Genomic DNA, 14,555 nt, shown 5'->3' on the forward strand with positions numbered 1-14,555 from the left:
TGCTCGGGGGTCTGGGGGTGCTCGGCCATCACCTGCCCGGCCCCTCAGCTGAGTTCTTTTCCCATACCAGGCACTGCAGATGAAACCAAACTGCACCCATCGGGTGCTTGAGGTGACCCTGAGAGCTGCCCTGAGAGCAGAGCCTTGCCCGTGCCACAACCAAAGACAAGGGGAAACCCTGCATCCAGAGCTTGCCCAGGGCTTTGGGCAAACACACAAAGTTTTTTCTAGACCCCAAGACCAGCAAGATGGTGGGGAGACACCCGAGCAGAGCTTGGTGGTGGGTTCCCAGAGGTTTTTTTTGTGGATGTTCCCAAAATCCCTGCCTGGCTGGGCAAGGGACATTTTGTCCTTTGGGGATCGGCCCTGGGCACCCTCTGAGAGCAGTGGGAAGTGTGGGCCCTGAGCACAGACCCCAATCCTGGACCAAGTAGAGTTGGACCAGACAGAAGGAAGACATTTTTGATCCTGAGGTTGTGAGAGCCTGTCCCAGGTTGCCTAGAGAGGTGGGAGCTGCCCCCTCCCTGGCACCATTGCAGGTCAGGCTGGGGATCTGAGCAACCAGGGGATGTCCCTGCCGACTGCGGGGGCTTGGACTGGGTGAGCTTTAAAGGTCCCTTCCCAGCCAAACCAGTCTGTGAGTTTATTCTATGACCCTAGGCACAAAGCTCAGACCTAGACCCTGGGCAGGGGCACACAGACTTAGAGGTGAATCAGTCCCCTGAGGAGCTGGGTCATGACAACATTTGAGCAATGGCTCAGCCCCCTTCCTACAGCTGGGTCTGACTGTGTCCCAGCCCCTCTAGCAGGGTGTCCTGGATCCTCTTTCTACAGGGGAGTCTGGGAGTCGGCTTTGTCCCATCCCTTATACCACAGAGGGGTCTCAACCCCTCAGCTACAGATGAGGCAAACATCTACCCCAGCCCCTATAGCTGGAAGGGGTCAAAACCCCTTCCCCCATAGCTGGGGCACAGCCACACCCCAATCCCTATAGCTGGGAGGAGGTCACAGCCCCTTCCTCTATAGCCGGGGCACAGCCATACCCCAGTCCCTATAGCTGGGAGGGGGTCAGAGCCCCTTCCCCTGTAACCGGGGCACAACTACACCCCAGTCCCTATAGCTGGGAGGGGGTCAGAGCCCCTTCCCCTGTAACCGGGGCACAACTACACCCTAGTCCCTATAGCTGGGAGGGGGTCAGAGCCCCTTCCCCTGTAACCGGGGCACAGCCATACTCAGCCCCTGTAGCTGGGAAGGGGTCACAGCCCCTTGCCCTATAGACGGGGCACAGCTATGCCTCAAGCCCCTCTGGAGAGCCCTGTCCAGTCCGGGCTGCAGGCCCCGTCCCGTTCCCCCAGTCCCGCCCGGGCCGGGCCCTCCCCGGGGGAGGGCGCTCGGGGGCCGCGGTCCCGCCGGCCGCGCCCGCCATGTTTCCCGGCAGCTTGCCTTGTCCGCTGCCTGCCTGAGCTTCCCGGCGGCCGCCCTGGCCCGGCCCTACCCGGCCTGGCCCGGCGGCCGCCCGCCCGCCAGCCTGCCTCTGCCGCCGGTGAGTGGGGCCCGGCGCGGCCCAGCGGCCTGGTCCGGCCCGGCCCAGGGTGGCTCCGGCCGCCGCCGCGCAGGCCGCAAGGCCTCGGCCTCGATTTTTGCCGCGGCCGGCGAACTGGGCGCGGGGCCCGGCTGCGGCGGAGTGGGCCGGGGTGGGGGGGTACGGGAAAACTCCGGGGCAACGCCGGCCTTCGCCCGGGCAGTGGCTGGGGCAGGAGGGCACGGAGTGGGCGGGTGGCCTGGGGCTTTCCCTGGGCACTCGGCCGGGTACTTGGCTCGCCCCGGCCTGCCAGGGCGTGGGGTTCAGAGGCAGCGGGAGGGGTTCGGTGTCCTTCAGGGTTCTTCTTTTCAGCTGGTTTTGGAAGCCATAAGCTGCTCGGCTCCCACGGCAGGTCATCGTTGGGCTGCTGGCAAAGGGAGAGCTGAACTCGTCCGAGGTCACAGCAGTCATCGTCATCTCTCTCCAGGGACGCTCAAAATCCGAAGTGATTCCTGAAAATTCATCCGTGTGTAGAAGTGGTTGCCAGACGGTTGCCTCTGCGGGGATCCAGCCTGCCGGGTCTGGTGCGGAGGAGGCTCCCTTGGCTGCTGGTGCCGAAGGAGAGGTCGGCTTGTGCTGGGAAGGATTTCTGGTCTGGTAATGGGAGTGCTGATCTGAGCTCTGCAAGGGGAGCCACGAATGTGGAGGGGAGATTCGAATCACCCAGCTGAGGAGAAAGAGAACTAAACCAGAGCTGATCCACTTCCATCCCACGGGAGCACTCCTGGGAGGGTAATTATTTCTTATTCCTGTTCTTTATTCCTGTAGTGGAGCAAATTTTCATAGAGTCATAGAATCACAGAGTGGTTTGGGTTGGAAGGGACCTTAAATTAGATCATCTAGTCCAACCAGCCTGCCATGAAAGAAAGCAGCAGGGGTAGTTGTGTGGTGATGGATACTTTGTGAAACTCGCAAAGGAGATCGCTGCTGGGGACTCCCAGTAGCAAGGCTGTGTCTTTGCACCCAAGCTGGAGCCACCAGCACCACCAGAGTCCCACAAAATCCTCTCCCCTTGTCCTCCACCCAAGCTGGACTGGCCACAGCCATGTCGTTGGCACACACCTGGTATTTGTTGTTGCTGGGAGTTGGTGCTTAGGGTTCTGGTTTGAAGGGGTGCGGTGCAGTTTGGCTGCACCACCTGTGGGTGGAAGGGGCCAGTCCCTGGCTTTGGAGGTAACTCAAGTGTGATGTTGAGATCCATTTTAAAAAAGCAGGTTCCATGGCGGCTGTTCTTTCCCTCGGGAAGGTGTTCCAGGATCGCATCTTTCCTGCTGGAAAGAAACCTTACCCTTATGTTCAGCCTAACTGTGCTAAGTGGTGTGTGGCTGGAAATACAGGAGTGTGTCAGAACTGAGTCAGTGAGTTCTTTTTGCACCACTTACGTCATCTTCCTGAGCACTAAAAAAGTAAAACAGCCTGGAAATGAGAACAAACCCGTGCAAAATGTAACTGATAAGGCTGGCCACTGCTGCTTGAGAGGCATTCTTTGTTCTGCTGTTTGCAGGAGTCATTAGTTGCTCCACAATGGCACTTCTTGTTACCCTTGGAGAGCCAATTGTTTGGGTCTTGTGTGCTTGTTTGTCCCTGGGAGTTTAAGGAGCCTCGTGCTTTGAGGAGGGAGCTCCAGAGGTTGGTTCCTGTTGGTTTTCAGCCTGGCTCTGGGCAGTGGAGCTCTGGCAGCTGAGCTCTGGGTGCCTGGAGGCCCCAGGAAGTGGATCCTGTGGCTGCTTTCCAGGCCTGGATATTCATAGTCACAGAATGGTTTGGGTTGGAAGGGACCTTGAATATCATCCAGGTCCAACCCCCAGCTGTGGGCAGGGACACCTCCCACTAGCCCAGGGAGGCTCAAGGCCTCATCCAGCCTGGCTTTGAACACCTCCAGGGAGGGAGCAGCTACAACCTCCCTGGGCAACCTGTTCCAGTCTCTCCCCACCCTAACTGCCAACAATTTCTTCATCATCTCCAGTCTCAGTCTCCCCTCTCCCAGCTCAAAGCCATTCTCCCTCATCCTGTCACTCCCAGTCCTTGTCAGAAGTCCCTCCCCAGCTCTCCTGGAGCCCTTTCAGGTGCTGGAAGGCTGCTCTGAGGCCTCCCTGGAGCCTTCTTTTCTCTAGGCTGAACACCCCCAGCTCTCCCAGCCTATCCCCACAGGGAAGGTTTCCAGCCCTCTGATCACTCTGTGGCCTCCTCTGGACCCTCTCCAGCAGTTTGAGCATATCCCATGCCCGGGGGCTGTGCTGTGCCCGCGCAGGAGCCGGACTCCCGCGGGATCCTTTGTGCTCCTTCCTCCTCAGCTGCTGCATACCCCGAGTGAGCTCCCCCGGCCCTGACAGCTGTCTCCTTTTATTCCTGTTGCTAGCTCAGTGCCTTGGAGGAGGGAAGATGGCTCAGGAGACCAACCAGACCCAGGTGCCTCTGCTGTGCACCACGGGCTGTGGCTTCTATGGCAGCCCCCGCACCAACGGCATGTGCTCCGTCTGCTACAAGGAGTTCCTGCAGCGCCAGCAGAGCAGCGACCGCATCAGCCCCTCAGGTAGGGACTGAACAGGTGCCTGGGTGCAAACTCTGCTAAGCAGCTGGGAGAGAATCGCAGGATGGTAGCAGTTGGGAGGGATCTGTGAAGCTCGACCCTGCCAGAGCAGGATCACCCAGGGCAGGTCACACAGGAATGCATCCAGATGGGGCTGGAAAGTCGCCAGGGAAGGAGACTCCACAACTTCTCTGAGCAGCCTGCTCCAGGCCTCCAGCACCCTCACACCAAAGAAGTTTCTCCTCATGTTGAGGTGGAACTTCCTGGGTTCCAGTTTGTGTCTGTTGTCCCTTGTCCTACCACAGGACATCACTGGAAAGAGCCTGGCCCCTTTTTCTTGACACCACCCCCCAGATAATTGTAAACATTAATAAGATCTCATCCAAGTCTTTCTGGTCTAAGCAGTCCCAGGTGTCTCAGCCTTTCCTCATCAGACAGATGTTCCCAGCCCTAATACTGGTGTACTGGTACTGGCCACCAGCAAATTTACTCTCTCGTAGAAAACTCCTATCTTTCCCATTCCATGCAGACCCCAGCCTCAAAATCAAAGCCCTGAGCCTCTGAGTGCTTCACTTCCCTGTGAGGGGTTCAGCTGTTTTTTTCCCAGTCCCAGCTGTCTCTGAAGCCCTCTCCCAGTTAGCAGCTTCCAGTAAACTACAGAATTTCATAGATTTACAGAACGGTTTGAGTTGGGAAGGACCTCAAAGCTCATCCAGTTCCAACCCCCTGCCATGGGCAGGGACACCTCCCACCAGCCCAGCTTGCTCAAGGCCTCATCCAGCCTGGCCTTGGACACCTCCAGGCAAGTGACAGCCACAACCTCCCTGGGCAACCTGTGCCAGTCTCTCCCCACCCTCACTCTCAACAATTTCTTCCTTATCTCCATCTCTCAATCTCCCCTCTCCCAGCTCAAAGCCATTGTCCCTCATCCTGGCACTCCCAGCCCTTGTCACCAGTCCCTTCCCAGCTCTCCTGTACCCCCTTTCACTTGCACTGACAGATCTTGACTCATCACCTGCTCCCTCAGTTACCTGCTGACTGCTGGGAACCGCAAGAGATGCCTCAAATGGAATTTTACTCATTTGGGAAGAATTTGGCCTTTTGGGTTGGTCTCATTTCCTTATCTCAACAGCATTGTCAGTCACAAGCAACGACATGACAGGTTCATTTCCTGCAGCTAAAGGTAGCTGCCACATCACAGCTGGGTGCACAGGAAGCTCTTCCCATCACTTCCAGGATTTTCTGTTGCTGAGGGTTTGTGGACATGCCCCATGTACAGACTGGGAGGTGCTGGTGGGCACCACCCTGTAGAGAGCTTCCACAGTTCTGGTCCTTGATGGCTTTCCTTGAATTCCCCACCCAAAATAGATGTTAGGAAGGAACTTGGCTCTTCCTGATAAAGAGGTTCCCTAAAGACCCTGACTTAGATGTCAGCTGACATAAGCCAGCATGTTTCTGTTGAAGCCAAGTTCATTCAGTAGGTGAGGATCTGCTTCTCATGCTTTGGAGAGGTTGTGCTGGAGGTGTGTTGGTGACTGCAGCACTTCCATACAGGAGAATGTTGCTGCTGGGGCAGAGTTTGCTTTGCAGGGCTGAGGGAGAGAAGGGAAACCCAAGAATCATCAACTCACAGAATGGTTTGGGTGGGAAGGGACCTTCAAGGTCATCCAGACCAACCCCAGGAACACATCCCCAACCAGAGCAGGTTGCTCAATGCTCCAAACAACCTGACCTGCAGTGGTGCCAGCCATGGGGCAGCTCCCACCTCTCTGGCAGTCTGGGACAGGCTCTCAGCACCCTCAGGGTCAAACATTTCTCCCTTCTCCCACTCTCAATCTCCCTCTTGCAGTTCCAAACCATCCTCCCTTGTCCTGTCCCAACAGGCCCTGCTCCAAAGTCTGTCCCCAGCTTTCTGCTCAGCCCTTGAAGCACTGCAAGGCCACCAGAAGGTCTCCCTGGAGCCTTCTCCTCTGCAGGCTGCCCAAGCCCAACTCTCTCAGCCTGGCTCCCAGCAGAGGGCTTCCAGCCCTGCCAGCATTGCTGTGGCCTCCTCTGGCCCTGCTGCACCAGCTCCCTGTCTGTGCTGTGCTGAGGGCTCCAGAGCTGCCCCAGCACTGCAGGGGGGTTCTGAGCAGAGCACAGCAGAGGGGCAGAATCCCCTCCCTGCCCCTGCTGCCCACCCTGCTGGGGACCAGCCCAGGACAGGGCTGGGGCTGGGCTGGCAGTGCTCAGTGCTGGCTCAGCTCCACCTTTGCACCCCCAGCACCCCCAAGCCCTGCAGAGGCTGGAGGTGCCATTGGTTCCAGATGTTAAATCCCCAGGTGTTCAGCATGGAGCTGCTGCAGACAAACCTTTGTCTCTCCAAAGGGAGCTTGCAGACTCCGAGGAGCTGAGCAGATCTCCATAAACAAGGCCTGCTGCTCTCTTGAAGACCAGCAGCACATTTCAGAGGGCTGTGTGATCCTGATACAGGGACTCAGTCCTGATCCTGGATCCATCCAGCCCTTCTCTGTTATCCTCTATGAACAAATTCAGAGAAGAGAGTGTAAAAATAGGAGCTGTGAGAGTGATCCCACTGGGGTTGGTCCCTCTCAGCTCCTGCTAGGAATCGGGACTTTAAAGCCTGCTGGAAGTGCTCATCCTCCTTAATCTTTGTCTGCCTGGGACCTGAGGAAGTTGCTGGCATTTGAAGGAGTTTTCCAAGCTTGTGCCCTTGTCTTGCAGCCCCCACTGGTGCCAGCAGCAGCCCCATGGCCTCCGAGTCGATCGCAGGGCAGCGTGCGGAGGGAGACTCCATGCCTGAGGATGCAAAAGCCAGGTAGGGGCACAGCCTGGGGTGGGCTTTGGATCTACAGCCACCCCTGGGGCACAAGGGGTAGGCTCTTGTCTTTCATCAGGCCAAGGGGATCTGTAGAGCTGCTCTTTGTGACCCTGGTTTATCTGGGAGATTGAGATGTCCCTGGTGATGTGCAGTTAAAACTTCTGGTAAACTGAGTGGCATCCCAGTGCCCCTTGGCTGTCAGTAGCTGAGTTGAGCTTTGGTTTCCACTCAGTCTGAAGTGAAAGCACCTTCCAGTCTGGAAGCAATGACAGCAGGATTAGGGACCTTGGTCTCATGAGACAAGAAGGAAGGTTGTCCTGCATTGAGCTCTGCCATCACTTACAGTCCTGACTCATAACTGTTCCCTGGCCCTGGGCTTGTTTGCCTGGGCTGTTGTGTTGGCTTTGAGATAGAACTGGGTGGAAGAGGAAGCTGAGATCATCACAGATTGATTCTATTCCTGTCTACAAAGAACTTTGATCCCAATTCTCAGGGGGATTTGGCCTACTGTACTCCTGAGCTATCTCTGAGTATCATGCAATTAACTTTCTGTGCTGAAGGTCTCTCCCACATAGCTGTTTGTCAGCAGCAAACCTCTGTGTTTGCTCTCTGCTTTATTTGTTTGTTTGTTTGTGCTCCCAGTGCCCAGACTCCTGTGACCCATCAGATGACAGCCATGAGCATATCCAGAGAAGAAACCAGCAACGAGGCAGAAGAACTTGGCAAGGCAGAAGAAGTCTCATCAGCATCTTCCTCATCAGGTAGACTGAGTGATGCTGATCTCAGTCTGAGTATAGCACTGAGTATATATATAGTATATATACCTCCAGGAGGGGCACAGGATCCCAGGTCATTAGGGGTTAGAAGGGACCTCCAAAGATCATTGAGTCCAACCCCCCTGCCAGGGCAGGACCATAGAATCCAGCTCACACAGGAACACATCCAGATGGGGCTGGAAAGGCTCCAGAGAAGGAGACTCCACAAACCTCTCTGGGCAGCCTGCTCCAGGGCTCTGTCACCCTCACAGTGAAGAAGTCTTCCCCTTGTTGAGATGGAACCTCCTGTGCTGTGGTTTATATCCATTGCTCCTTGTCCTATCCCAGGGTGCAGCTGAGCAGAGCCTGTCCCTGTCCCCTCCCTCTTGACCCCCAGCCCTCAGATATTTCTAAACATTTATTGAATCCCCTTTCAGTCTTCTCTTCTCCAGACTAAACAGCCCCAGGGCTCTCAGCCTCTCCTCACCAGGCAGTGCTCCAGTCCCTTCAGCATCCTTGTGGCCTTCCCTTGGACTCTCTCCAGCAGATCCCTGTCCCTCTTCAACTGGGAAGCCCAGACCTGGATGCAATATTCCAGGTGTGACCTCACCAGGGCAGGGTAGAGGGGGAGGAGAACCCAGCAAAAGAGAGCTGAGGAGAAACAGCTGATCTGCTTCTGCAGCAGGGAGGAGAGAAAAGGCTGTGCCTGAGGGCAGGCCCACAGAGCTGGCTTTGTGGGCTGAGGAGCTGCCAGCCCTGCCTGCCTGGCAGCAGGATAATCTCCTGTGAAGTCCCTCCCAGGGAATGGCAGAGAGCCCAGAGCATCCCACAGCCTGCTGCTGCCTGCACTTCCCTGCTGTCTCTTGAGGAAGGGAGGCAGAGCCACTGTGGTCTTGGGAGAGAGGAGACACATTTGTGATGGTGCCCAAGGGTGGCTGCTGGCCTGGGTGTTGTCACCCAGTGTGGTGGGAGACACATCTGCCCCTCTGTTGTCACTTTGTGTACAGAGTGGTGCCTTGAATCATAGAATCAAAGAATCCTTTTGGTCAGAAGAGACCTTTCAGACCATTCAGAGCAGCCCTGAACCCAGCACTGCCAGGGCACCTCCAAACCATGGCCCTCAGCACCACATCTCCAGGGCTTTGAAACCCCTCCAGGGCTGGGGACTGCACCACTGCCCTGGGCAGCCTGGGCCAGGCCTTGGCAACCCTCCAGGTGAAGATATTTTTCCTCATGTCCAACCTAGACCTCCCCTGGGGCAACTTGAGGCCACTTTCTCTTGTCCAATCATTTGTTCTTTGGGAGAAGAGACCAACCTCTACCTGCCTCCAACCTCCTGTCAGGGAGCTGAGAAAGCAATGAGGTCTCCCCTCAGCCTCCTCTTTTCCAGCCTAAACACCCCCAGGTCCCTCAGCTGCTCCTCCCCAGCCCTGTTCTCCAGACTCTTCACCACCTTTGTCACCTTGCTCTGGACCTGTTGCAAGGCCCTCAATGTCCTTCTTGGAGTGAGTAGCTCAAAAAGGGCACTGAAAGTAATGAGGGCATTGTTGCCCAGCAGGATAGGTCCTCCAGTTACTGAGTTACAAGGTGGTGTAGTGGGGCTGTAATTGAGTGACACTGCCCTGGAGCCACCCTCCTTGACCTCAGTTGACAGCTAAAAACCCCTGAGAGCTGCTGGTTGCTAAAAGCCCAGGCTCTCCTCACCACACAGCTGGGCATCTTGGATTTAGATGGACTGGACATAGGAAGAAATTCTTTCCAGTGAGGGTGGGGGGACACTGGAACAGGTTGCCCAGGGAGGTTGTGAACCCTCCCTGGAGGTGTTCAAGGCCAGGCAGGATGAGGCCTTGAGCAAGCTGGGCTGGTGGGAGGTGTCCCTGCCCATGGCAGGGGGGTTGAAGATCCTCAAGCTCCTTTCCAAGTCAAACCACTTCGTGATTCTATGAGTTAGTCCCTGGCCTGCAAGCCCAGGAGACAATTCACAAGAGGCTGGTGAGAAACAGTTTGGTGGAAGAGAGGTTTGGAAGAGTCTGTGGGGGAGCCTGCCCTTTGCATGGAGCTTTCAGAAAGCTGTTCAGGGTCAGAAGCACAAAGCTCTCTCTGCCTGTCTCCTTGGCCTGGTTTTCAGCTCTGCAGGTGAGTATCTGCAAGCAGCTGGAGCTCCTCCCTCCTGGTGACTCCTGTAACCTGCTTAGGTAGCTGGAGGAAATCCTGCTAAGCATCTGTGACCTCTCTCTCTGCCTCTCAGGGCTCAGTTTTCCTTTGGGTAGATTAGAGGCAGTGATGAGTATCTGTGTAAAGCATCCTGAGACCTACATATGAGAAACACTTACATAAGAGGCAGCCAAAACAATTAGTAGGACTTACAAGGGGTTAACTTCTTTATTTTATTTTTTCCCCCTGCTCAGATTAACTCAGGGCTCAGCTGTGGAGCTCAGTTGTGTGCAGAGACTGCAGAGCACAGTTAAGTGGTGGCAAGCACCAAGTAGCTCTGTTTGGTGTTCCCTTTCCTCAGTGGGACCTCAGTGGCCTTGTGTCACCTTTTGTGTGCCATAGCTAGACCCTGAGAACTCCTTGGGAATTTCTGAGCCTTGGAGTTGAGGAGTTTGAAACAGGGAGAAAACCTGAGGCTGGCTGAGGTGCAGATCTTGTGCTACAAGGGAAGGACTTTAAGGGGGAACTACAAGAAAGCCAAGGAGGGAATTTTTCCAAGGGCTTGTGGTGCCAGGATGAGGGACAATGGCTTTGAGCTGGAAGAGGGGAGACTGAGATTAGGAAGATGGAGATGGAGAGAGGGAGATTAGGAAGAAATTCTTGAGAGTGAGGGTGGGGAGAGACTGGCACAGGTTGCCCAGGGAGGCTGTGGCTGTCCCCTCCCTGGAGGTGTTCAAGGCCAGGCTGGATGTGGCCCTGAGCACCCTGGGCTGGTGGGAGGTGTCCCTGCCCATGGCAGGGGGTTGGAACTGGATGAGCTTTGAGTCCCTTTCCAACCCAACCCATTCTGTGACTCTATGAAATCTCTCAGTTTGGGGTGTGTTGGTTGTCAAGGGTCAGGCTTGGGCTGGCCACTAAATGAGTGCCAGAGGCTCTCGGTGAAGCCTTCTGCTTCCCAGAGAGGAGAGACTGATGGGGTGGGACAGAAACTAAAGCAGCTGGGATGGGAACAAGACCAAGGACATGAAATAAATGGGAAGATAGACAAAATCAACATGGAAACCAACCCCTGGTGGCAGTGGTGGCTCTGTCACCACTGATACTGGGGGCAGGCACTGGGGATGTCCCAGACTGGGTTCAGCAGCAGACAGGAACTGAATTCAGTAGCTGGATTCTGGACCTGGGTTCAGGAACACATGGATCAGGATTAAAGGCAGAAGGGACAGAGTCCTCCTTGGATAGCAACCACTGAAGAAGAGGCTTGACCCTGGGGATGCCTCAGCTTGCTCCTGAAGATGCCATCCATGGGCTGCAATCCCTTCTTGGTCAGTTGAGGGTCACCTGTCCTGTCTGCCCCTCCCCACTGGTGCCACCTCTGCCTTCCTGCCCCCCGAGGTGTGGCACCAGCTGTGGCAATGCCCTTGGTCTGCCCAAGAGCAAGTCCAAGCCAGAGCCTTTCTGCAGCCCAGCCCTTGGCAGGAACTATCCTTCCCCATCAGTGTCCTCACTGCCAGGAGCAGCCCCTGGCTGTGCAAACCTGTCCTGAACTTCAGCAAGAGCCTCACTGAGCAGAGACTGAGCTGGGAAGTCAAATCCTGACCAGAATCAGCTCTGCTCTTAAACCAGGGTGGCAGTGTGGACGTGGAGGCACCTGGCACAGAGTAATCAGGGCACCAAGCAGCTCCTGGAATCGATCAAAGTGGTGTTTGCTTTATCAAGACTCTTGCCTCTCTTCCAGGTACCCTGCTTGAAGTGTCCCAGAGCACTGCTGAGGACAAGACAGCTGCAGAGAAACCCAAACAGAAGAAGAATCGCTGCTTCACCTGCAGGAAGAAGATTGGGCTGACTGGTAAGGGCCTGCCTGTGGGGACACCTTCCTAGCCCTGCTGGCCTGGGTTCAGAAGGTCAGAGGCTGGAGATACCACTCCAAAAAGATACTTTGCATTGCAAGAGACAGGGGAGCAGGAAAGGAAGGTCTGGCCTGCAAATGGAACTGTCAGAAGGCAAATCACATCCTTGGCTGCATCCAAAGCAGTGTGGCCAGAGATGGAGAGAGAGGATCCTGCCCCTCTGCTTTGGGAGACCTCACCTGTAGTGCTGGGGCCAGCTGTGGGACCCCCAACATAAGAGAGACATGGACCCAATGGAGGGGGTCCAGAGGAGGCCACAAAGATGATCGGAGGGCTGGAGAACCTCTGCTATGGGGACAGGCTGGAAGAGTTGGGGCTGTTCAGCCTGGAGAAGGCTCCAGGGAGACCTCAGAGCTGCATTTCAATATCTGCAGGAGACCTCCAGGTAGGCTGCGGAAGGACTGTTTGGAAGGGGCTGTGGGGATAGGAAGAGGGGCAGTGGTTTGAAACTGGAGCAGGGCAGAGTTAGGTTGGACATCAGGAGGAAGTTCTGCACAGGGAGGGTGAGGAGACACTGGGACAGGATGCCCAGAGAGGTGGTTGAGGCCTCATCCCTGGGGACATTCAGGATCAGCCTGGATGTGTCCCTGTGCAGCCTGCTCTGACTGGAGTTGTCCCTGCTGCCTGCAGGGGGGTTGGACAAGATGCCCTTTGAGGATAAAATGAGTTCTCTCAAACAGGAGCAAACTGGCATCTCCTAGCAAGGTGTTTGTGGTCCTTGCAGCCTGCAGCTGGGGAGAGGTGAAGGGAAGGAGCCTGATTCACTGCCAGGGCTGATCTGCTGTGCTGCAGCAAACCCCCTCCCTGCTCCTGCCTTGCTTTCCCACTGTGCTGTGATAGCAGCAGCACTGCTGACCAGCCCTGCCTGGCAGGGAAGGGGCAGAATGATGAATTTTGAAGGTTTGAATAGCTCAAAACTCTACGAGGTGAAGGCTTTGCTGCTCACTGGCTGACTGCTGGGCACTGCAGATGCTGCTGCCTGCTGCCCTGGGAGCCAGGCTGGCATGCAGAGCTTGGATCCAGCTCAGGCTGCCTGGGGAGCCTGCTCTGGATTAGCAATCTGGCACTCTGCATCCCAGCAGGGCCCTTGTCCCCAGGGAGCATGGAGAGCAGCTGCTCTGGGAGTGATGCCCACCACTGTGACAGCTGGAGCTGCCCAGAGAATAGAATCCCAAAATCCCAGCATGGTGGGGATGGAAGGGACCTCTGGAGATCATCCAGGCCAAGCCCCTGCTCCAGCAGGGCACCCACAGCAGCTTGCCCAGGAGAACAATGCCCAGGGGGGGTTGGAAGCTCTCCACACAAGGAGACTCCACAACCTCTCTGGGCAGCCTGCTCCAGGCCTCCAGCACCCTCACACCAAACAGCTTTCTCCTCCTGCTCAGCTGCAACCTCCTGGGTTCCAGTTTGTGTCCCTTGCCCCTTGGCCTGTCCCTGGGCACCACTGAGCAGAGTCTGGCCCCAGCCTCTTGCCCCCCACAGCTCCTTTAGCTCTTGCTGAGCATTGCTCAGCTCCCCTCTGGGGCTGCTCTTCTGCAGGCTCTCAGCCCCAGGGCTCTCAGCCTTTGCTCCTCACAGAGCTGCTCCAGGCCCCTCAGCATCTCTGTAGCCTCCCCTGGACTCTCTCCAGCAGTTCCCTGGCTCTCTGGAACTGGGGAGCCCAGAACTGGCCCTCGTATTCCCTGTCCTCTCCAGCAGCTCCCTGGCTCTCTGGAACTGGTGCACTCACAGGAGTGGGTTTGCCAGCTGTGGCTGTCCCCTACACCGAGCCTCCCTCTCTCCTCTCCAGGGCAGTGGCACTCCCCATGTCCGACCCTCTCTCAGCGTGGGGTGGAGTTTCCTGGGCTGGCAGGGAGGAGCCGGGGGGGTGGTGCTGCTGCTTTCCCAAGGCTGAAGCAGCTTTATCTCTGCTCTTCCTCCCCTCAGGCTTCGACTGCCGCTGCGGGAACCTGTTCTGCGCCATCCACCGGTACTCCGACATGCACGCCTGCCCCTACGACTACAAGGCAGAAGCTGCCGAGAAGATCCGTAAGGAGAACCCCGTCGTCGTGGCCGAGAAGATCCAGAAGTTGTGAAGGGGCTGAGCAGCTCGAACTGCAGCCCGGTGGCCTGGTGCTCCTCCCCTTCCTCCCAGCCTTCTTCCTCTTCCTCCCGGCCCCCCTGCTGGTGTGACGGAGGCTCCGGCAGCGCACACGAACGAGCCCCCGGAGCCGGGGGACTCCTCGCACCTCTCTCTTACCCCCTCCTGCCCGTCCAGCACCCGCAGCTCAGGCGATCCGTTTCCCGAGCAGCTTCCCGAGGGAAAAGGAACTGTCCTGACCTGCTGATCCAGCCCTGAGCCCTTCAGACTTGTTTGGCACGGGGTGGTTTGCACGGCAGGGGCAGCAGGGCTCGGCCGGGCAGCGCTTCCCTTCTGCCGGCAGCTCCCAGGCCTGCCAGCGCCTGGCACTTGCGGCTGGAGCCCCTGAGCGGCCGCTGGACCTCGTCCCTTCAGCCCCCCACGTCTCTTTCTGGCAGATCTAGAAGCAGGAGCTGGGGAACCCTGGGCAGCAAGGCTGCCTTTCACCCACCCTTCTCCCTTCCCCCCCACCCCAAGATGCACAGAAGGGGATTCTGTAGTTTTGACACCCCAAATACCCCTCCCCTCCCTCTGAGCCGCTGTTGTCGAAGCACCGAGGTGGTTGAGCAGCAGAGGACCAGTGCAGGGAAGTTCTTTTGCGGCTTGAGGCGAGGTGGCTGCACTCCAGCTGCAAGTCAGGGCTTTAGGAAGGTCCCACTCACTGCCTCGTGCCCCTTGCCATGA

At 56.9% G+C, this 14,555-nt stretch overlaps 1 protein-coding gene across 2 annotated transcripts; it reads left to right on the top strand.

Annotated features, from left to right (window-relative positions):
• Positions 1-1,527: 1,527 nt before the first annotated feature.
• On the top strand, positions 1,528-14,137 carry LOC128978443 (AN1-type zinc finger protein 5-like). Of its 2 annotated transcripts, none has more exons than XM_054396356.1 (7): positions 1,528-1,543; positions 2,010-2,314; positions 3,942-4,115; positions 6,837-6,930; positions 7,576-7,694; positions 11,581-11,691; positions 13,679-14,137. In XM_054396356.1, the coding sequence occupies exons 3-7, from the start codon at positions 3,965-3,967 to the stop codon at positions 13,825-13,827; spliced, it is 624 nt and encodes a 207-aa protein (XP_054252331.1). In that variant the 5' UTR covers positions 1,528-1,543; positions 2,010-2,314; positions 3,942-3,964; the 3' UTR covers positions 13,828-14,137. The 2 variants fall into 2 exon arrangements, with proteins under 2 accessions (XP_054252331.1, XP_054252332.1); XM_054396357.1 differs by having other exon boundaries at positions 3,947-4,115.
• The last annotated feature ends 418 nt before the right edge of the window (positions 14,138-14,555 follow it).

Source organism: Indicator indicator, chromosome 36 (genome assembly GCF_027791375.1).
Source record: "Indicator indicator isolate 239-I01 chromosome 36, UM_Iind_1.1, whole genome shotgun sequence".
Taxonomy (NCBI): Eukaryota; Metazoa; Chordata; class Aves; order Piciformes; family Indicatoridae; genus Indicator; species Indicator indicator.

Coding starts and splice junctions, on each gene's coding strand:
- LOC128978443 (XM_054396356.1), top strand. CDS start 3,965: ATGGCTCAGGAGACCAACCAGACCCAGGTGCCTCTGCTGTGCACCACG. Junction 4,116..6,836: donor CGACCGCATCAGCCCCTCAG/GTAGGGACTGAA, acceptor CTTGTCTTGCAG/CCCCCACTGGTGCCAGCAGC. Junction 11,692..13,678: donor GAAGAAGATTGGGCTGACTG/GTAAGGGCCTGC, acceptor TCCTCCCCTCAG/GCTTCGACTGCCGCTGCGGG.